Genomic DNA, 23,790 nt, shown 5'->3' on the forward strand with positions numbered 1-23,790 from the left:
GTGTCATATGAAAGGGCAAAAACTCAAATTTTTAGAAATGTGATTTTCTCTTTGAAATTCAGAAACCATCCGCCAAATTACTTTTTGTTTTTCTCTCTTCAAATTCATTGTAATCACTCATGCGTGAAATATGTATTATATGAGTTGCATCAAGTAGAAGAGGAGGATCTAAGCTTTCTAAACATGTGTCATTTATCAATTATAATTGTGATTAAGTTATAATAAAACATTGATAAATCTCGTTTTCGTTTTTTCTGGGACGCACTGTTTAAACTATAACAAACCATTCCATGCTGTTCCATGATGAATAAATAACCAGAAGTTGTGTGAGCAGCCATGGCTTTATCGATAGTCAGTATTCTCTCGTCTGCAAATATTCGTTGTCCTACTGCTTTCGCTGTGTCTTTGTTATACGCTTCAAAAGTGACATCTACAAGAAAATTAAAGTTATTTCTTCTTGGTTGTTCGTACGCGAGGTATTCTGCTATGGGTCTGAAACGATGAAGAGGACTTCTATCACTGTCTACATCATTTTGTTGTATTTTCTTGACAATATCAAGTCCCACCTCCTTTCCCAGGGCAGCGGTGAAATACAAGAGGTAACGGAATTCTTGTGGGTCATCGCTCAGTACTTCGCCCATCGACCTACTGTACTCTTCGCGATTCATGTCATATAGAAAGGCAAGATAAATAGACGCAACATATTCCTGAAATAATTTGTGAGGAAAGAAGACACTAGTGGTTATAGGCTGTGTAACAGTCACAGTTCTTTTCCATCTGGATACATTTCGATTTTCTCGACTTAGAACTCCGATTCTGCAGCATGTCTCCATGGCTTCCTTATACAAGCTGAAGTCCTCCTCATTAAAAACCAATTTCTTTTTTAGGAGTCCTGAGAATGCAATCGATCCTATTCTTTGCAAACAAAACTTGATACTTTCCTTTTCCTTGTCCAAATGGGCTTCAGAAACCTTTGACACATAATGATCTCTTAGAAACATGATCATTTGTTCAAATAATTGAGAAAATGTCTTCAGTCTGCGTATTGTTTCTCGTTTTTCACTGTCACAATTTTTCCATAAGATGCATAGCATTGCTACGTAAATTGGGAAGGGTGCCATGTTTTCCCTGATTACATCATTCACGTCAATAAACCGACTCAGTTCTGAACCTGCCTTTTCATCCTTCACGAAGTACTTGCTGATGTATGTAGAGACATTTTCAGCACTAAATCCTTCTACTGCAATGAAAGCATACGACCTACTGAATTCTTCCTTGGACTTGATCTGATCCGCCCTCCACGGTCTTGTTGTCACCAGAACTATGCATTCCTTGAATTTCTCCAATCGTAGAATCTGAGAAATATCTGAGCTTTCTTTGGCAGAGAGGTCTCCATTATACTCATCGAGTCCATCAAGTACAATCAGAACCTTTGTAGGTTGAGACAATATGTATTTACTGATCTGTTTAGGGTTTACAGCATTATTGTCGGAGAGATAGTTTTTCATAATATCACCAATTGTTTGACCCTTGACAATATTGCGCAGGGGTATAACCAGAACCCAAGTGAAGCGCTGAAACTCGGGAGACCCATTGACCCAATCCCATGCGATCTTCGAACATAAGGTTGTTTTACCGACACCACCTTCACCTTCAACCAGAAGACGTTTAGGAAGTACTCCGTTAATCTTTGTAGTAAGAAGAGCAGTGTAATCCAGTGGCGTTTTGGTTCTTGTTCCCATTTCGTTCCTGAGTAGCGTTAGGTTCGTGTAAATTTGCTCGAATTCAAAGATGATATTGAAATCAAGCGGGTCAGGTTTGATTTTGCACATTTGTTCGCAATAGAAAGTCTTCAACTCTTCCCCACACTGGAGAACCTGTGCCTCAGTCATGAATGGTTGGGAAGTATCCAGTATTTGATCTGTACGAAGATTAAAAACAATTCATGTAAATTCAATAAAATATCTATTTCAACAGATGTTACAAATAAGAACACAGATTTGTAATGCCTAACGCATCTAGAAAGGCAACTTACATTTTTGGTTGATAAATCGTTTTGGTTACACGTGCACACCGGGAAGATATCAATGTTTGGGCCGTTTACATCCCAAACACCACTTTGAAAAATCATCAACTTTTCGGACTACTATATAATATTCTCACTACTAGGAAATAACATACAAGTTTGGTCCTATTGTTTGGTGAGTAGTGCGTATGCACCACTTTGTCAGCGCCCTGCATGCGTTAGCACGAAAAAAGTAGAGCCATGTGAGCAAAAAACAGTTTTACCCTGCAAAAAAAAAGGTATAACTTCGGCAGGCGCTTTTTACAAAACCACACTCCAGAGGTGAATTTTTCAATTTGGATTTTTTTTTCACATTTGCTGTATGTTGCTATGCAATGCAACTAACTACTGGCGAAACACTGGAATGTGAAAAAACTCGAAGACTTTTGGTTGCATTGTAAATTAACCCGTGCAAACACTGAAATAGTGGAATCTTTTAGCTTCTGAAAAGAAAGCGCTTACCTATCACAAAAACATGAAAGGCAACATTTCCCAAGTTAGTGATAATTTTTGAGAATTCCCGCTATCGCCAATATCCCCAAATGTCCGGATGTTACTTTCATGCCCCCCATTTCAAATACTCTTTGGGATAGCTTAGTGGCTTCCGGTCTATTTTATGCTGCCGATCTGGTCCTGGCAGAGCTGGGCGGCCGGTAGTCACCGAGCTAGCTCTCTATAGCGCATTGCATGCTGTTCCATGATCAATATTGCCTGCTCCTTATAAATCCTGTTCCTCATCTGTTCTACAGGATTTACAAGGAGCAGGCGTACATAGTTTTACGAGAAAAAGCTGGGGGAGGGCTGCAGCCCCGAATATTTTGAAATTGCCGAAATTGGAGCCATCGCATATATAAGGAAGCTGAAGCTGCCACTATTAAAAATAAAGTGACAAATGTAGGGGCTCGCTCTTTTCATTCGGTCACAAATTAAAACCAAAGGACACTTGATATACAGATACTGGTCATCCCCGATAGAAGAATTAAGCCTGCAACGTAGCTATGGCAGGCTATTCCAATTGTTTGTACAAACGACCATTATAAGTGGGGTGATTGGAATGAACTAAAAAATCCAACCCAGATACCCTCTAATAGTTTTTTTTCCCAACGTACCTACGAATGACGCACACGCCCACATGCATAAACTCAACATATTATGACCAGAGACAAATTAACCTTTTCAACCATGTCTCTATCGTATCTGTAGTTATCACGATATTCACACCTCGAGTATTTCAACCAATTTTTAAACAGATTTTTGAACAGTCTCAATTTCATAAACAAATTTTGAAACGCTAGAAATGTTAATTGTCAACGTAGGGCTTTAGATATGTACATGTTTGCTTTGAAGTTTCGGGAAATGTTGGCTTGACTCCTTGCCCTTTAATATTCGACTTAACGTCTGAATTTAATCAAGTATAATTGCTATCATTACATTTTCTAGTTCTAATCGGCTTCCACGCCTTCCAGAATATAACAGCATTTCACACTGTAACTATTTGCGGGACTAATTGATCATGTATACTCACCCTGAATTGGGGTGTCTTGTGTCGAGTATCCACCTATAAGTTAAAATGAGACAACTGTATCTAAATTGAATGATCTTTAAAATAAATATGTAATTCAACATTGTCAATATTTACAGGAATTTGATCAGCTCTGAATTTTAAATTTGACGAAGAGGGAGTACCTGTTTTCACAAAATTCTTTAGGGCAATTGTTTTTTTCTTTACTCTACCACTAAACGTGACAGGCCTCATACAAATTTCTCAGACACGTGAATTGTGCCCCCTCCCGTGGTTCCACCATTAGACTGATTGATGCATATGTAACTGTGTATATATATTAATTAACCAAAAAATGTCTGGTTTTTATGCCCTACAAAATGTTTCAGCAGTTATTAAGTAACTGCTATTTTGTTGAATTCTCAAATTAAATGTATGCTTATCCATTTCTACCAGTAGGCCTAACCTTTTACAACGGACCATTACCATATACATGTATTTCAAGGGGCACACCCCCCCCCCCCCCACACACACTCAATTTCTAATCTGGAAAAAAGTAACTAAATTTTTAAGTTAAGTACGTTAGAAAACTATCACAAGTTAAGTTTACAAAAAGATAATCGGATTCTTTTTGCAAAAAGTAACCCGCTGCTCGGCCGACCTTAAGAAACGGCATGTCAGTGATGTTCACAGCATATGAAGCCAAAATTCAAACAATCAGGAGAAGATAAGAAGGAGTTTTTGTATCTCCCAAATGGCATTATAGCTAAATGACAGTGCAGACATATTGAATGCCATTGTGTTATGTAATGAAATCAATGTAAATTATCCTCAAACGTGTATCTGTTTTTAAAAAGAAATTTGAAAGAACATATTGCCAAAGTTACTCCTTTTCAAATATTTACCATAGTGAAAACGGGTGTTACTAATTACACTAGAATATTGTTGAAAATATATGTCATATAAAAACTGAAATTGTAGCATGTACGTACGTTAAGAAATGATTGGAAGGAAGGGGAGTGTCCGTCATTACCCCCTCCCTCCCGCCCCCCCCCCCACCCACATGCAAATTAGGCCTCAGAACAAGTGATATTCTTGTTGAAATGCATGGATGACTATTGACTTGGAGTGCCCCAATCCCCCCCCCCCCCTCCCCACCCCGCCCCGCGTCACGTAGGTCTACACATAATATACCAAGGACAGACAGTCACGTGATATAAATTGCACAGCTCACTCACCTTCTACTAGTTTTGTTCCCAATGCATCTAAATGTACACTCCTGAGTTTTTCAGCTAGAAGTATCTTGTAATTGGTGCCATCCTTTTGCTTGTCTCTCCAGCTGAAGATGACTTCAGACAATGCATTGGACACATCAAAGTGGTTTTTCGTTAAAATCACTTTACTTTGTGCGTAGGAGACATCGAGAGCATTACACAAGTCGTGGTAGTGTGTTGGAGAAACGTCTTTGACCAATGACAGCAACTCTCTCTCTAAATCCAAGCTCCACCCAGCTCTAACATAACAAAATTGATGAGAAAGAAAGGAAAGATCAAACTTCCTACTGAGCAATAAGATTAATTGGTGCTGTATGCCTACGATTGGATCGCGTACCATTTCTTTGTCTGAAGAAAATTAATGAACTAAATCATACATCAAATAAAGAACAGATGTCCTAACGTCCTATTGCTTGTCGTCCACGTTACTGGTTGTAAACAACAAAGCCTGTGCATGAGGTTCACATCCTACATATATGTAAAACTAAGTTCTGATAAAAACAGTTTTTTTGTATACTCCTATTTTGCATTATTAATTTGAAATAAAACTTGAAACGATACATTATTGGGACGACACAATCACTCCCTAAATAAACCTAGGTGTTAGTTTTGTTCCTGTAATTAATAATAATAATAATAATAATCCGGTTTTTTATATAGCGCTCAACACACCGATCCAACGATGTACCTAAGCGCTTTACAGATATATTATTACCCCGGTTATCGGATTCAGGCTTACCCGCACACAATGTGTGCACATTTTCCACTCCCTGGGGAGCATTCCAGCCAGTCGCCATTTTACAGGCGCACACTTGCTCGTTCAACCACATGAACGTTCGCATCCTACCGGGTACCCATTTAACACCATTTAACTACTTTTAAAAATCTGAGTATTGGTGAATTCCTGGAGCAGGCCATTGTTGGATGTAGCATGTTTTGGAACTGAACTGAAGTGGATGTAGCAAGTTTTAGAACTTAACATGCTAGAAACAGGCTAGAAGTGTTTACTAATATTTTTGTATAACATTCAACTTTTTGACTGTATGCCGGTCTACTAAAAAGAAAATTACATTCATAATGCAAAAATAGTCTTGTATAAAACTGGATGTAGCGTTTGTTGAACTATCATATGTCAATTTAGCTGAAGAAATATAAGAGACTAACTTACGCTTCACGAGGGCCTGGGTTGAGCTCTACATCACCAGATTTCAAGAGGAGCAGTTCGGAGAGAGGAGGAATCTGTACAGAGATCAAATCTGTCTTTGACTTCAAGGACGGTCCATGACAAGAATCTCCCATCTGTTTTTTTAACAAAAAAGAGAAAATACAGTGAAAAAATTTATGATTGAGCATATTTCACTTCACCAGCACATCATCAAATGAAGATATACATGTAGTTAAGTATTGTTTTTTGCCTAATCATGAGAATATACACTGTATGATTTGTTTGTGTACAGTTCTTCCATTTCATCATCTTTCCAAACAGTCATCCCACATTTTGTGGTTTAATTCAATATCATTTGAATAACCTAAATAATATACCAAATGCATACATGTATTTTTTTTTTTAAAGCAAAAATTATGAATACACGTATTGTGTGCATTTCATTGCATGACCATATTGTGTTTGATAACATGAAATAATCATTACTTAAAATCCTTAACACTAATAAGGCCGGGGGGCGTAATCAATTTTTTTGCTGCTGCATCAAACCCCTGAACCTTTGGCGCTGAAATTTCATTTTTTTTTCCTCATGTCTCCCGCACATTTTGATAGCACATTTGTTATGGGTGACAAAATATCATCACATGTCTATAAAAATATGCAATTCTCACAAATTTGCGTGTGTAAGCATATTGTCATAATTTTTTTTTATATAGATAAATAAACATAAAATAAAATAAACATTACCACGCATTTATCAAAATCTCATGTTTTCAAATTTCAGACAAAGTTCCTTTGAGATGAATACTGTTTTTATAGACAATGAATATATAAGAACAATGTAGCAATGAAAGATATTTCTCAATGCTCCATTTTAAAACACAACCTACAGCAAATGTACTTGCATACATTCTCTTTTTTTAATGTCATTAATTATTTTCAAAATACATTATATTAATGTAGGCCTAAATGTACATGTATTGTTTATCTATTGATTATTCTGTTAAAAATGAAAACAAAACTGAAACTGAAACTAATTATTAAAGTCCTTGAAATAATCTTTGATCTACATGTATATTTAGGCGCCCTTTCTGCGATAATATGTTTGTTTTTTTATGGCATCAACTTGATGCTCCTCTCCTTCTTGCTTACTTTTTTTTCTTCAACACGTTATTTGCAATTTTACAATTACTTAACCCACTGACTACACTGATATTTGTGTAATTGCCATAGGCTTTAATATAGGAGCCATCTGGATCCAGTAAACAATGGGTTAATATAAAGGGCTGATCGAAATAGTATGTGTACCCACCTCTTCATGTCTGTCACTGATGCAGTTTTTTCTTGAGACGATTGGAACCACCGGGCTGCATCTGCCTGCCGTGCAAATACGGGTTTTAGTCTGTGACTTCTCGAAGCTCCCCGATGATGTCTGATGCTTCTTGAGGAGTTCATCATCAGTTGCTTCCTTGGTCAAAGTATCAGATTGAGGATGCCGCTCTTGCCCCACGACATGAGGTAGTTTGCCACTCTTTTCAGAGAATGGCCCATTTCGTCTGTCAGGTGCATGGCAACATACGTGTAGGTCAATTGAAGGACGATATGTGCTTACAGTCACAGTTGATTTTAGGACCTCCACAAGGAAATCATCACATGGTGCAAATGGTCGGCATATTGTGGTTCCTGAACCAGGTGATAGCTCTGTCACAGAGCCATCTGATTGGGTTTCATGGTCTTTGATGTAAGAAGTCTTTATGATGAGATCAGCATTCAAATCATCATTTGAAGTCTGAAAGTATTTCGTGGACGGATAGGAGGATGTCAGTAGCTCCCTCAAGGAAACGTCTGACAGACTATGACGCGTATGTACTGTGTTTACATACTCATAAGCGTGTGCAAGCTGCTCTTGAATGTAGTCATCGTCCGGCTTTATCAGCTGTTTAATGTTGGTATCATTTGGACTTAGTAGACTATCGATTTTTGAAACATTTGATGTGATTAAATCCTTGACATCAGAATATTCTGACGTGATTAGATCTATGATGCTAGAATCATTTGGTGTAATGAGATCTTTGATACTGGAAGCATTCAACGAATCATTTGGCGTATCAAGTGGTTTAGTGCCAGCATTCTTGGATACGATTACACCTTTTATACTACAGTATTTTGGTGTAATTGGATCCCTGATACTAGAATAGTTTGTTGCGAGTAGATCTTGGATTCTTGAATCATCATTTGCCTTGAATAGACCTTGAATTCTAGAGTAGTCATTTGCCTTGACCAGATTTGTAATTCTAGAATCATTTGTTGTTACTAACTCTTTGAGACCAGAATCATTTTGTGTGATTATATCTTTGGTAGTCGAATCATTCAATGTGTTTTGACTTTTACTGCTACAGTCATTTGGAGTAATAAGTTCTGTGATCCTACAACCAGAAGGAGTGAGTATGTCCTTGATATGAGAATCACTTGCTGTTAATAAATCTTGTATGCACTGATCACATGAAGTTAGTAAATCTTTGATACCTGACGACCTAATGTTTGAAGTTTTATGAGGACATCCCTTTGGGTCAGGGTCATCTTGTCTGCTTTTGTCATCTTCGGACTCTTCTCCAGAATCACCCCTTTTCGCTTCAAGTCTCTCGACAAGAACCTTCAGTCTCTGAATCCTTTGCAATCTTTCTCTCCTTGGTGTCAGCAATTGTTTAACACATGTATCAGAAGGGGTGAGTAACTCTTTGATATGAGAATCACTTGGTGTTAATAAATCTTGTATGCACTGATCACATGAAGTTAATAAATCCTTGATATCTGATGAGTTTCCTGACGACCAAATGTTCAAAGTTTTATGAGGACATCCCTTGCGATCAGGGCCATCTTGTCTGCTTTTGTCATCTTCGGACTCCTCTCCAGGATCACCAATTTTCGCTTCAAGTCTCTCGCAAAGAACCTTCAGTCTTCGAATCCTTTCTTTAAGTAATCTTTCTCTCCTCTCCTTAACCTCATATTCCCTAATCCAATGAACGAATGTTCCAATTCGGACCCTCCACTCACTTAGTGATACAGGCATCTTGGCACATCAATCGACTCCGTCAGAAGAACGAGCCACGATCTAGAAGAAAAATATTGGCAGGGGGGCCTACATTAAGTAATGAAACATATAACATTGGTAACGTCCACATACAACACATTCATGGGAAATGGTCACCTGAAAGTGCAATTAAATAACGAGAAAAAGAAAATGGTCAACCTGAATAGCCCACATTGCTTTATATTTTAGTCATAAGTAATGGCTGGACAAAAAGTATATAGTAGTATATAAAATACCCCTAAATCCCATCAGATTGTCTTCCTGTACTGTCATCAGGTTTGAATTTCTTACAAGTATTGAGATATCGCGATAACAAGGATAAAGTTAAAACTTGTGATTGACCCCTGTGACCTTGGACCAACATAGCTCACATACAGCGTGTCCACACACAAAACAATTTATCCCGAAACTCTATAACGAAACGTTGTATAAAGAATCATAGTATAAATTTCAAAGTGTCCACACACAAGAAACTTCATATAAATAATCATCGTATAAATTCAAGGATGTCCATAAACAGATCGAAGAAAGTAATCCTGAAACTCTGCAGTCTGGTCTCCTTTCGCTCGAGGTCACGTTAAGCCCCGCCCAGTTAGTTACACTAATTACACTCCCCCTGTCCACACACAACATTTTCGTGATTAAGCGTGATTCTTTATTGAGTTTGAGTTCGAAACGATGCCCAAACCTGCTGTAGTAGGCCATAAATATAATATGTAAAGCAGAGCAGAGCAGCCAGAGCTGGCAGACGACAGGTGCCGCCCTCACCCCTAGAGGGCGGCATTGCACTCTGGAACACGGCTGAGCTAGCTGCACACAGATCCTCTCGTGCCGACAAGTACATATACGTGTGCGGCGGGAGAATTTTACCTCTTCAGCACTGACAGTAACCAAGTATCAAGCACCTATCCGGACCTGGAGGACGAATTACCCTCAAGGCCAAATTAGGTGAGTGAGTTATGGTTGCTTCTAACAAGTAGGCGTACAGCCTACTTTATTGGCGTCACGGACAACTAGGACCTCGGGATGCACCGTTTTGGGGAGACTTTGTCTCTTGTTCTGTTGTGTGTTTTCTCTAACGGAACGGGGACCCCTTGCCTAGTCTGGCCGCGCCGGCGGGAAAAGCGCGGGGGAAACCTAGCTGCGCATTGCAGGGGAAACCTAGTTTCCGGGCGATGGTAGTGGGGTGGATCGCGCGTAGTTCCGGCTGGCACTCGTTGTAACCGTGGTCGGTATTGTGCCCAGTCGGGGAGGGATGCCGAGAAGGGCTGATGGATTCGGCGAAGTTCGGTGCTCTCCTCCCCGGTCGGATGGGTTTCGTAATGTATGTAAATCTAGTACGGATGCTAGTGTTGTAGGTAATTTGTTTCATGTATCCATGTACATATATGCATTTCGGGAATTCCCGAATGCGAGCCGAAGCTGACGTCATATTCAGCGATGTTTGCTTTATTTGTGAATGATATGAATTGTGATGGACGAATGGTGTGAGTGCCCTCCCCCCCTTCCTGGGAAGAACCCGAGAAGGGCTGATGGATTCAGTGAAGTTCGGGGCCTTCTCCTGGGAGATGGGATAATGGGGGATTTGTGGTATGTGCTGGGTATTTGAATTATGTGTATATTATTATTAATATTGATGGTGTGATTGTGAGTGACCCCCCCCCCCCCCCCCTTCGGAGGGAATCGAGACGGGCCGAGGGATTCGGCGAAGTTCGGTGCCTTTTTCCATGAGAGGGGGAATGTGGGGGTGTGTGAGCATTTAGGCAGCCATGCCAGTGCTATAATTGTATTTTTGTTTGTTTGTCTGTTCGTTTTTGCAAGTTGGGGCTTTTTACCCACTTGTGATTTGAATATGGCGTCGCTTTGGAATTGATTACTCCGCGGTGATTTGGGGATTTCCCATTCACCAGCACAGCTCGAGGCCGCGTGAGCCCGGGGTTATATTTTTGCTTGGTGCGCCGTGGAGGGTTATTGCGGAAAAAGGAATTCCCTTTTCTGCATTGCCTCGCCTTCGAAAGTTGTGCACGAGTTTAGAACGTCCAGTTAAATAACGATTTTGGGTGTTTGCAGGGATCGACAGTGGATTACAGTGCCTTTTTTCCGTGGAAAATAAGGTAAGTGCCACTGGGTGGTGTTGTTTGAGGCACCATTTTATATTCCTTTGTTTCAAATTCACCTCATACCTTGTGCAATTTTTCGGAGTTGTGAGGTGATAGTGACTGTGAGTTTTGCGTGTTAGTGGGCCTGGCGTGTAGCTCACCTGCCTGCTCCTGCCGGCAGGGGGCTATTGGCTAAAAGATAAATAAAATAAAATAAGCCAACAACGCAGGTCAGACTGAGAGTGGGAGTGTGTTCCCCTTTAGTCGTTTACAATTACCAAAGATCTTGGTCGATTAGACCTGGATCTGGTTTAAGTGTATTTAAATCTGTCTTTTTAGGCGGAGTTCTGGTAAGGGGGCGTGTTTCCCTTCATTTTCATTTTCAAGGGAGAGTGGGTGGATTTGTGAATAAATAATTCTCATAATCTCTCCCTATTTCACAATACGGGGGTGAATCCGTATTTTCCAATTTCCGATACGTATCGTTGAAATAGTCTTGGAGCACCGGGCAGTGCCGGTTTCTAAGAATAAATCCATGCCTATTTCCGAGGAAACGGAGTCCTTTGTAATAGAGGTTCAGGGGCTTATACAGACCCTCCTTCTCGTGATTGAGGCATACAAGCAAGGGGTACTTACCCAAGTGGAACTAGTAGGCCTACTGGTAGAAATTATCTACCAGTCGGGTGAACTCAGTTGAAGCCGGAGTCTCGGCTTTTGGTTGTGGGGGCCCGCACCAAGTTTTTAATACTGCTTCAGTATGGCCAGGTTCCATTGAACCATTGTTCATTTGAGGACTTGCTCGCCATTCCCGGAGCGACGCCGGGGCACATAGGCTATCTGTGGGCACTCCGGGGGCAGTGTGGCGAAGTCACTCAAGAGTTGTTTGAGGCGTCTTCTCACTACGAGGAGGTTAAGGACCTCCAAGGGAGTCTGGACTTCCGCCCAAGGGAGGCCGTGGGGGATTTCCCCATACGGCCGGGCGGTTTTCGGCCGTTGTCCGAGACGGGGGATGTTGGCAGTACGCCGGCGGAAACCCCGGGGGAAATCGGGGATGAGGAGCGTGGGGCACTGGTGTATCCCCACGACCGATACCCTCCCCCGCATGGAGCAGAGGAGGCGCGCCCTCGCCCAGCAGCTCGGACCGAGAATAAGGGTGGCGATGCTCAGTTGTGGGGGGAAGGGGATAGCACCCAACCCCGAGAGTTTGGGAACCGCCACAATTCGGGGTGGAGCAATGCCCCGCGTAGGGCCTACCAGGATTTACCGAGTGGGCCTGCTCCCGAGGAACGTGGTTTCTATCGGAGAGGGGGCGGGGAACACTACCGCAGGCCCCACGTGGAGCCACAGCGGAACAGGGAAGAGGTCATTAGCCGACCGCCTGTATACACTCAGGCATGGGAGCGGGACAAGGGTTCATACCAGCCGATGCCCAAGTCTGTGGTATTTGACGGGCGGGGGAATTGGCGGGCGTTTTTCCGCAAATTCAGCGCATTTGCGGATGCCCTCGAATGGGACCACCCGCAGCGTCTAAACCAGCTATGCTGGTGTTTGGATGGGTCGGCAAGCGACTTCTTTGACATGACGCAAGAGCGAGACCCGGGGGTAGGGTATTTCGGGATGGTGCGCCATCTAGAGGGCAGATTCGGGTATCGGGAACCTCCCGAAGCCGTCCTGCTCGAGTTTAACACCGCTAAGCAGGGGGCCGATGAACCCCTCTTGGAATGGGCGGACCGGCTTCACCGGTTGGCATCTCGGGCGTTTCCCGAGGTACCTGAGGCATATGTACAGCGGCAGACGGTGCTGCGAATGTGCCAGGGGTGTGTGGACAAGGATGCTGGTTACCAGGCATTAAACCAGCGCCCCTCTACCGTGGAGGAGGCAGTGGAGGCCATCCGCTGGCTCCAACACGCCCACGGGGCTATGTACGGCCGTGGGTCTCGGGCCAACGCGGAAATGCGGAAATCGGATAAAGGCACTAGGGGGCCTGAAATTCGAGAGGTGGAGATCACCCCGCGAACCACGGATGCCCGACTATCCGGACTAGAGCTTCGGATATCTGAGCTAGAAGTCCATGTGTCCGGGTTGGTGAGGAGCCTGGGGAAACTCATGGCAGCTCAAGGTGGAACGCAGGCATCTGTGAAGACCACTCCGTCGGGGAAGAGGAACCTATTCCTTGAAACCCCCGAGGACAATTTTGGCGGCTCGGACGATTAAGTTGTTGTTCAACCCGCCATGTAATAACGCCTGATAAGATATGGATGGGAGAGAACATCCCTATCATTACGAGGGGAGGGGTTAGGACTCGTCACATGGAATTTTAGAATTTTAGAATTTAGAATTTTAGAATTTTAGAATTCAATGTCCCCTCAATTCCGAGCGTGAGGCTCGGGATCATCACTGCGAGGACTTGGAAATCTCCCGAGGCACTTTCCGGGTGTTCGTTTAACATGCCGCCCCTCGATCGTGCCCCAGTGGCGCGTGTTCCAGTTCTTCGTAGGGAGATTGATCCATCGGACCAATGGGCGGGGTATTACCGCCTAGGCCGATTTGATCACCACGAATGGCTGCGGGAAGAGCTCCGCAGTAGGAGGCAGCTAGGCCCGGGTGGTCCCGAGGTCTGCCTCAAGGTAGCCTTAGACATTGGGTCGGGCGCACAGGCGCGGAAGGAGTATCCGCATTTATATTTCGGGCGTTCCTCCCGATTTCGGGGTATTTCTCCCCGACCAGCGAGTCGCTTTTAGGGCTGCCCCTACGAATAGACTCCTGGTGTGCATGGAGATAGATTCTCCACACTTTTATCCTTGGTGAGGTAACCGAGGTGATGGCCAACGTATAGTCGGAGTCGGCATACGAGCTCTTGGATTCCACCGACTGTAATGGCCTCCATTTTTATCAGAGCAAGTAGGTAAACTGCATGCTCGGCGGGGTATTCAAGGGGCGATGGAAATTTCCCCTGCTTTTCAGAGTTGGGTGTCGGGTGGCTGACCCCTGCTACCCCGCGCGGGGTGTTATCGTTCACCCTGCAGGGGGCGTTACTGACGCCATCAGTGACACCCTCTAGGGAACGGATCCCTGGATGCCGCGCGCAGCGTCATTGAACCCAGGGCGGACCTGGAAGTTTTATATCGGTTATCCTGGGTGAACGGCCATTGGAGTCAGGGGGCATAAATTACATTGATTTAAGGCCCCGGTACCTTGCCGGCTTGCAATGCGCCTGGGAGTTTTCCTTTTGGCATTTATTATTTTGGTTGGGTTGCCTTGTCCATTTTTATATTAAAAAGGGATACGGTTACTGGCGACATAATTTTTACACTTTTTCTGTTAATTGTTATGGTTAAGGTGTTTTGGGTTTTTAGTATTTGGGTTTTTCCCCGTTTTTGATGTTTTACCGAGTTTTTGTTTACGGTAGTTTGGCCTGTGTTTTTTAAATAAACATTTAGGCCTTGGTCACAATCTGTGACGCAAGTGGAATTAGGGGTTAATTAGGGATTAATTGGGTTGGGCTCTCCCTGGGACTACTTTTTGGAAATGGGACTTATTTTTTAAAACGGGGGGGGGGGAATGTAGTAGGCCATAAATATAATATGTAAAGCAGAGCAGAGCAGCCAGAGCTAGCAGACGACAGGTGCCGCCCTCACCACTAGAGGGCGGCATTGCACTCTGGAACACGGCTGAGCTAGCTGCACACAGATCCTCTCGTGCCGACAAGTACATATACGTGTGCGGCGGGAGAATTTTACCTCTTCAGCACTGACAGTAACCAAGTATCAAGCACCTATCCGGACCTGGAGGACGAATTACCCTCAAGGCCAAATTAGGTGAGTGAGTTATGGTTGCTTCTAACAAGTAGGCGTACAGCCTACTTTACTGCGTTTCGTTAGACTAGTTTCGTTATACGACGTATCGTTAGTGAGCGTCCACACACACAATTTCATCGTAAAACTATCGCGAAACGGTATCACTATCGCGAAACGGTATAGCTATCACGGAAAATGTTGTGTGTGGACAGGGGGATAATCCAATCATATTAGAGTCTACATGTCTTCCCATTTCCTATGGCTATAGGTGCTCGATCGATAAACAAACATATAAACCACAAACATAATGCCTCCGGCACCACCTACTGTTAGTGGAAGCATGCAAACATGTTCAAAATGTGTCTGAAATGGATGCATCCATATTCTGATACCCCCCCCCCCCCCCACCCCCTCCCACCTGCTCCCTATTAGCTATAGTATAGCTTGATCCTGAACAAAATCTGCAAGAAACGAACATGAAAGTAAACAAATCAACTCACTGAAATACGAAAAATAAGAACAAAGCACCAGAAAAAGATATTAATTCCTTTACAGAAAATCCATAACATAATCAAAGGTTGAAAAATCACTCAAACACAAGATCGAGAAGTCTGGGTTTTTAGAATTTCCCTAGTAGTTTTGTGTGTTGCGAAAATATATTTTTTCCCTATTTTTTTTCCTATTTTTTCCCTATTTTCTGGAAATGCAGACTATTTTTTCCCTATTTCCTTCAAGAAAATAGGAAAAAAATAGGGCTATTTTTTTCCTATTTTCAAGTACAAACTATTTTTTCCCTATTTTTTCACCTATATTTTTTTTCAGACTATTTTTTTCCTATTTCCTATAAAAAAAAACAGGAAAAAAATAGTCCTATTTTTTTCCTATTTTCAAGTACAAACTATTTTTCCCCTATTTTGTTCACCTATATTTTTTTTCAGACTATTTTTTTCCTATTTCCTATAAGAAAACAGGAAAAAAATAGTCCTATTTTTTTCCTATTTTCAAGCACAAACAATTTTCCCCCCATTTTTTTTACCTTCAACTTTTGTGGACTATTTTATTCCTATTTTTTTAAAGAAAATAGGAAAAAAATAGTTCTGTTTTTTCCTATTCTCGAGTACCAAACTATTTTTTCCCTATTTTTTCACCTTCATCTTTTTCAGACTATTTTTTGCCTATTTTCTCCAAAAAAATATGAAAAAAATAGGACTATTTTTTCCCTATTTTTTCATCTTAATCTTTTTCAGACTATTTTTTCCCTATTTTTTCACCTTAATCTTTTTCAGACAATTTTTTCCCTATTTTTTCACCTTTATCTTTTTCAGACTTCTTTTTACCTATTTGCGAGTACTATTTTCTTCCTATTTTTTGCACTTAAATTTTTTATGACATGATACAAATTTGTAAACTATTTTTTGTCTATTTTCTAAACTTGCATATTTTCATTGTTTATGACTGGCATCCTATTCAAAAAGCCCGCTTCTCCTGCCATTATCTCTGTTGTTCATTTTGCGACTTATTGGTGGTTTTTAGCTGTGGGGTCACATATTGAATAGTGAGCTCAAAGATGACCATAAATAAACAATGTGTAAAAAGAAAATGTACGAAATTTCAATTTTGTTCCTTTATTAATATTCTTGATTTTATTTACAAACTATAGTAGTGACTAGTGCACTCAAAGATAACGATACATAAACCATGTGTAAAAAGAAAATGTACACATAGAAATTTCAACCAAAAAAAATCTCCTTTATTAATAGAAAAAAAAGCATTCGATCGAGATATTCCCGTTCGCGCGCTTCCCGTTCTATGTGTGTGCAAAGTTTCAACGTAGAGGACAGTACGCAAGTACGTAATTTGAAAATTACCCGTTATTTGTTTTCCCCACTGGCGCGCACGTACTTTTGCTGATTTTCGTTCATCAAACGTCTCCAAATCACACCAAAATGTCTTCCAGCAATTATTCTAGCGATTAAATTTCATCAAGAGATAGTGACTCCTCATACTCCGATGCCTCCTTATCCCATTTTAGTGATTCTTCCCAAGAAAATGAGCCCGACAAATGTTCAAAATATTACTACCCAGGTCGAAATTTCTTTAGAAACCAGTAGAAACCAGTAGAGACATTCTAATGGTTTTACTGGTTTTCAAGAAACCATTAGAGTCTAATGGTGATCAGGAGGAACTGTGAAGTAAAACCAGTATAAACCTTTACAAACCAGTAGACTGTCATGGTTTAAAGACCAGTAGAAACCAGTAAGATCTAATGGTTTGAACATGGATGCACAAATCTTAAGTCAAACCATTAGACACCTTTGCAAACCAGTAGAGCCTAATGGTTTTGAAGACCACTAGAATCCGATAGAAACCAGTAGGATCTAATGGTTTTAACATGGGTGTAAAAATCCTAAGTCAAACCATTAGAAACCTTAACAAACCAGTAGAGCCTAATGGTTTGAAGACCAGAAGAAACCAATAGAAACCAGTAAGATCTAATGGTTTGAACATGGATGCACAAATCTATAAGTCAAACCATTAGACACCTTTACAAAACCAGTAGAGCCTGATGGTTTTGAAGACCACTAGAATCCGATAGAAACCAGAAGAATCTAATGGTTTTAACATGGGTGTAAAAATCCTAAGTCAAACCATTAGACACCTTTACAAAACCAGTAGAGCCTAATGGTTTTGCAGACCACTAGAATCCGATAGAAACCAGAAGAATCTAATGGTTTTAACATGGGTGTAAAAATCCTAAGTCAAACCATTAGACACCTTTACAAAACCAGTAGAGCCTAATGGTTTTGCAGACCACTAGAATCCGATAGAAACCAGAAGAATCTAATGGTTTTAACATGGGTGTAAAAATCCTAAGTCAAACCATTAGACACCTTTACAAAACCAGTAGAGCCTAATGGTTTTGCAGACCACTAGAGTCCGATAGAAACTAGAAGAATCTAATGGTTTTAACATGGGTGTATACATCCCAAGTCAAACCATTAGACACCTTTACAAAACCAGTAGAGCCTAATGGTTTTGCAGACCACTAGAGTCCGATAGAAACCAGAAGAATCTAATGGTTTTAACATGGGTGTAAAAATCCCAAGTCAAACCATTAGACACCTTTACAAAACCAGTAGAGCCTAATGGTTTTGCAGACCACTAGAGTCCGATAGAAACCAGAAGAATCTAATGGTTTTAACATGGGTGTAAAAATCCTAAGTCAAACCATTAGACACCTTTACAAAACCAGTAGAGCCTAATGGTTTTGCAGACCACTAGAGTCCGATAGAAACCAGAAGAATCTAATGGTTTTAACATGGGTGTAAAAATCCTAAGTCAAACCATTAGACACCTTTACAAAACCAGTAGAGCCTAATGGTTTTGAAGACCACTAGAATCCGATAGAAACCAGAAGAATATAATGGTTTTAACATGGGTGTAAAAATCCTAAGTCAAACCATTAGAAACCTTAACAAACCAGTAGACTATAATGGTTTGAAGACCAGTAGAAACCAATAAAAACCAGTAAGATTCTAATGGTTTGAACATGGGTGTAAATCTTAAGTCAATTACCATTAGAAACCTTTACAAACCATGCAGATCGAGCCCATGTCAATGGATTTGAAAACCAGTTGAAACAAATAGAAATCAGTAAGATCTAGCGCCGCCTCTGAATCAGTCTGACTATATTTATTTAAAAACCCCAAAACAGGGATGAAAAACTCTAAAATGTCATTAGTCATTATATTAATAGTTTTATTTTACAGATTGTGCAACATCTTGACATTTGCCCTGTAAGGTCTGCAATATTGATCAAGACTATACAAGCCTCAAAACCCCAAAATGCGACTGCCGCCTTTTTTTAAACGGCTACACAGCTGGCATCTCTCTGGGCTACACTAGCACTGTGTGTGTGTGTACATGTAATCAATGCAGTGTGTGCGTGTACCCAGCCAGGCCATGCCTTATGACACACACACAAGACAGCAAGACAGCCATTCCTAGCCTATCCTCAACAGCTACAGGAGCCAGAGCAGAGAGACAAAATCTTTTTATTACTTTGTTTTCCCCTGCTATTCTTCAATATGGGTAAGTCTTAGATTTACCTAATTTATTTGCAATATGTGCAGTAACTGTTTTCTGTTTTGAAACGTAGTAATTAATGTATGATCGTGTCTACTAGGAGTGCTTTCAACGCCTGCCGCAAAGATGAGAAATGTATTGTATTGTCCCATCCATGTATTTTTATGTTAGATTTTGATGCAAGTTTGTGCATAGTCCCACTCGTAGAGAAATGAGTTTGTTGTCGAATGACGGAACATCGACGAGCGGAACTGGCCCCAGAAAACAGCTGAAAAGGTACGTTTATTTCTGAAACTTAATTATATTATGATATATATATTTTTATTGTGTCTGTTGTTGAATATAATGCTACTTCATAGACATAGTAGGCCTATAGAATGTTATGTTACGAATCAATATTCCCATGTAGTGTTGAGGTTGTAACTTAGACTACAAAACTTCTGAGTGAAGTGTACGTCTAGTGAATCTCCAAGTGCAGTGTAGGCCTAGTGTCTGTTAGTAAATGAGTGAATGTAAACAAACGTGATTACAATAAATACACGTAGAAATTTCAGATTTTGTACCATTACTACGTCTGTCAATTATATTGCCTTGCATGATAAAATGTTTTGATGTGGTTTTAGGCTAAATTGTATCTCAAATTATTTGTCTAGGAATCAGAAAACACAACCTGCTAAAGCACCACGCAAGAAGAAGAGCAAGTCTTCCAAGTCCGAGAGTGCATGTGTCTGCGAGGTATGTCCTTACTAAGTAGAAATCTAAATCTTTTGTTGATAATTTTTTGGGGTTTATTTATTCATGTTTGTTAGTTAAGATCTGACATCAAAATATTAGAGTAGTTTACCTCATCATTATGCTAGAACAATAATTTGCAGGTGGCACAATTTCTACCTAGATCTACATTATTTTTCTCTTTCCTTTTTATTTTTTTCTTCAACAAATTGTTCCTTTACTATTTTCTTTTCTGTGTTTTATGTTTTATTTTATGTATGTTCACCCAATATATCTAAGAATAAAATAACTCTAATTAATTGCCTACCTGAGTGGTTTACATTTCATGCACCTTGACAGCTCTTTGACGACTCCGTTGTTTCACCATCCGTTCGTCGTCAGCCTGGCATCTTTTTTGCTATCATACTTTTGTACACACATGTTCTGTGCCTTTGAATTTTTCATTATGAAATACATAAATACTTGTACTAAGTATTAATTGCATGTTCATAAATGTACCAAGAATGCATGATTATTCTTACCCCTAACTCACATTTCATTTATATCTTTACAGATCCATTGAAACTAATCAAGCTACAATGTACATGTAACGTACAACCACCATTTGATGCCTGTGAACGGCATGACCAACATCTGTATCCTTTACATTAGTATTTGTTTCCTTTTTATTATGTAATTCTTATGTCTAATCATTGAGATTCATAGGCAAGTACAACATGTATGTGTACACAATGAGTGCCTGCATATTGTGAAGATAAAGGACCATAAGACCATTACTTATGATACATGGTAATGATGGTAGGCCTATACTTTGTAAAACTATTTGAAAATAGTAGCATGTAAGTCTGTCATTTTCTTGTTTATATATATCTCAATGACATGACATGTCATTGATTTTGTAGTAAGTGTTTCTAGATTATGATGATTGTATTAAGATTTTGACAGTTCAATTGAGATTGAGAAAATTATGTAACATGTCAACTGTACTATAGAGCATGCATGCATTGTTGAAAAATCTGTTTTATGATTTATTTTATTTTGTTATCTTTGTAAATAACGAGAAAAAAAAATTATTTGTCATGATTTTCTTGAGGTTTGAAAATGTGATTACATTATTAAGAGCACTTTGCAATTAAATTGTAATAAAAGAGACAGGAAACAACACTCTCATGTCCAGAATACTGCTTTATTTGGTTACTAGTGAGGGAGAGAGCTTGTGATCGCCTGGCATATCCACATCGGCTCAGTAATAGTCCTGAAACTCACCTGAATACTTTATTTGAACAAAAATAGAAAGCTACATTCTAGATGGATGATATTTTTTTAAGGCGGAGGCATATAGGAGACGCAGTCACATTTGTCTTGTTTTTTTTTTTAGAGTATAATCATAGCAAACCATGAACAACTCTATTACTACAACATGTACACTACAGTACTTAACCAAAGATTGTAAATATCAGTTAAGTTCTTTTATTTATTTGCTTATATGAACACACATACTATACTAAACTCATGTCATTGTGTTTACCTCTCGAAAATAAAGTACATGTATTTTATTTGACACATTCCCTTTTATTATTTTTGTTTGTTACAGTCCACTGCCATTATAACGAGGTGCTCGGGACCAAGCCAATTTCCTTGTTAAAATGAAATCATGTTATACTCAAGTTACTGAACACATTGGTTTGTTTAAAATTGGGACTGATGAGAATTGCCTGATAATAAAATCTTGGTGTATCCATGTTCGTTATAATAGGAGTGGACTGTATAACATTTTCCATATACCCATTGACTATTTTAAATGTTCTACTGAATGGATTGGACTGAAAGGATGAAGTGAATTTGGCAAACTGAGTAGGTGCATCGATGCAGAGAAAAGAGCTGTAGGAGTAGGGTGACTATTCTACAGTGGAAACTTTTGACAATGAGGTCATGTGCAACCAAGAAATCTTAACCCCCAAAAGCTGTTAAATTACCTTGTCATTTCACTATTTCAGGTATAACTGATCTCTTTATATCAAGTTTGCACTGTATGATTTAATTGAATGTACAGAGTCGTTGACTGGATGTGTGAGATGGTAGTGCTTGAGAAATCCATGAAAGTAAAGGATGAGTGATCCCCCCCCCCCTATTTCCTGACTATTTTTTTTCTGATTTCCTCACTTATTTACTATTTTTTTCATATTTCCTTACTATTTTTTTCCTATTTTCTTACTATTTTCCCCTATTTTCTTACTATTTTTTTCCTATTTTCTTACTATTTTTTTCCTATTTCCTTACTATTTTTTTTCCTATTTTCTTACTATTTTCCCCTATTTTCTTACTATTTTTTTCTATTTTCTTACTATTTTTTTCCTATTTTCTTACTATTTTCCCCTATTTTCTTACTATTTTTTTTCCTATTTTCTTACTATTTTTTTTCCTATTTCCTTACTATTTTTTTCCTATTTTCCCCTATTTTCTTACTATTTTTTTCCTATTTTCTTACTATTTTTTTCCTATTTCCTCACTATTTTTTTCCTATTTCCTCACTATTTTTCACTGTCCACTAGCACCTAGTTATCACTATTTTTTTACTATTTTCTTCACCATTTTCTACACTATTTTTTCCCTATTTTTTTCCTATTTTCAGGTCTGAAAAATAGGGAAAAAATAGGAAAAAAATAGAAAAAATTGTTTCAAACCTATTTTTTTTCCTATTTCTAAAACTATTTTTTCCCTATTTTTTCCTTTAAAAAAAATAGGGAAAAAATAGAAAAAAAATATATTTTCGGGACTATTTTCCCCCTATTTTCCCCCTATTTTTTTCCTATTTTTTTACGACTGGGGTTTACCTCCCCGCGGCGCGGCCGCCCCCGCTCCAGTACGTACGGTACTTATTCAAGGTATATACGCACACTGCTGGTACGATAATACACGTTACACCAAAATCAAATGTAAAGTAACTATTTTGTTAGACCGAAAGCTTCAGTCTCTATAATCGTCGGTTGTTCCACTGAGACTGAGACAGCCGTAGTCTCAGTGGAACAACCAACGATTATAGAGACTGAAGCTTTCGGTCTACTATTTTGTTAGTCATTCTCCCAAAGAGTCCTAAACGTATTTGCTTGAATACACGCAAAACGAAACACTCACCGTCAACGCCAATGTCACAACATGTCGGCATGTATCATTACTTAGCAATGGTACATGTTTAAACTGATTATAATGCCGAAAAACAGTCAATTTGCTGTAATATGTAAGATCGCTGCACTCGATCAACTCGTGGTGCAGGTGTTCCTCGCGATAGCATACATACATGTACTGTACGTCTGCGGCTATGCGCTACAAACAAAAATGGAAGGTTTGCCGCTAGCTGCACTTGGACTTTGAACCTCCAAGTCCAAGAGCAAGCGGGAAACCTATCCATTGTTGAGATTGTTTGAACGATATTATTTACGTGTATATAGACGTTAGTTCAATCTTTGTAAACCTATCCTTACAACAATTTTCATATAAACATATATCTCTCGTGCACTTGAGTTGCCTTAGCCTGATCAACAGAGAGTGAGTGAGTGAGAGAAAGAGAGAGAGAGAGAGAGAGAGAGAGTGAGAGAGAGAGAGGGGGCGAAAGAGAGGGGAGAAAGGAGGGAAGAGGTTTGTAAGTTATCAATTACCTAGAGTACAGTTCGTATGACAAAAGTATTCGCAACTCGGATTGATTCCCTTTTACAGATAAAAACCTGTCATTAGAAAAAGTAATTCGTGCAGTAACCCCCCAATAACTAATATTCCGTGTAATGAAACCTTACTCATATAACGCTGCTGCCATGCATGGATGGATGACTGGGCGCGCAGCAGCCTTTTCAAAAAGTATTGTCAATATCCCCTTGTACGGTTGTACCAATACATGTGAGCTGCAAGGGCGTCAATCCGATCTTGAGCAGGGGGGGGGGGGGGACACAATACACAGTGGCGTAATGAGCAAAAATGTTTTTTTC

General features: G+C 39.9%; 2 protein-coding genes across 2 annotated transcripts in view; both read right to left on the reverse strand.

Moving 5' to 3' along the window:
- The window catches only part of LOC105438350, a 45,382-nt gene extending 43,466 nt beyond the window's left edge, over positions 1-1,916 (reverse strand). The window contains exon 1 of the mRNA XM_030988920.1: positions 285-1,916. Within this exon, the coding sequence (XP_030844780.1) occupies positions 285-1,892 (1,608 nt within the window). The 5' untranslated portion in view covers positions 1,893-1,916. The remainder of the gene's footprint in view (positions 1-284) is intronic.
- A 1,660-nt stretch (positions 1,917-3,576) lies between these two features.
- LOC105438714 lies at positions 3,577-23,106 on the reverse strand. Its single transcript, XM_030989698.1, has 5 exons — positions 22,946-23,106; positions 7,318-9,117; positions 6,009-6,139; positions 4,805-5,079; positions 3,577-3,623 (listed from the first exon to the last, which is right to left on the reverse strand). Exons 2-5 carry the CDS (start codon positions 9,073-9,075, stop codon positions 3,577-3,579), a joined length of 2,211 nt encoding a protein of 736 aa, XP_030845558.1. The 5' UTR covers positions 9,076-9,117; positions 22,946-23,106.
- Positions 23,107-23,790: the final 684 nt, after the last annotated feature.

The sequence above is a fragment of the Strongylocentrotus purpuratus genome, unplaced genomic scaffold (genome assembly GCF_000002235.5).
Source record: "Strongylocentrotus purpuratus isolate Spur 01 unplaced genomic scaffold, Spur_5.0 spur5_scaffold_18, whole genome shotgun sequence".
Taxonomy (NCBI): Eukaryota; Metazoa; Echinodermata; class Echinoidea; order Camarodonta; family Strongylocentrotidae; genus Strongylocentrotus; species Strongylocentrotus purpuratus.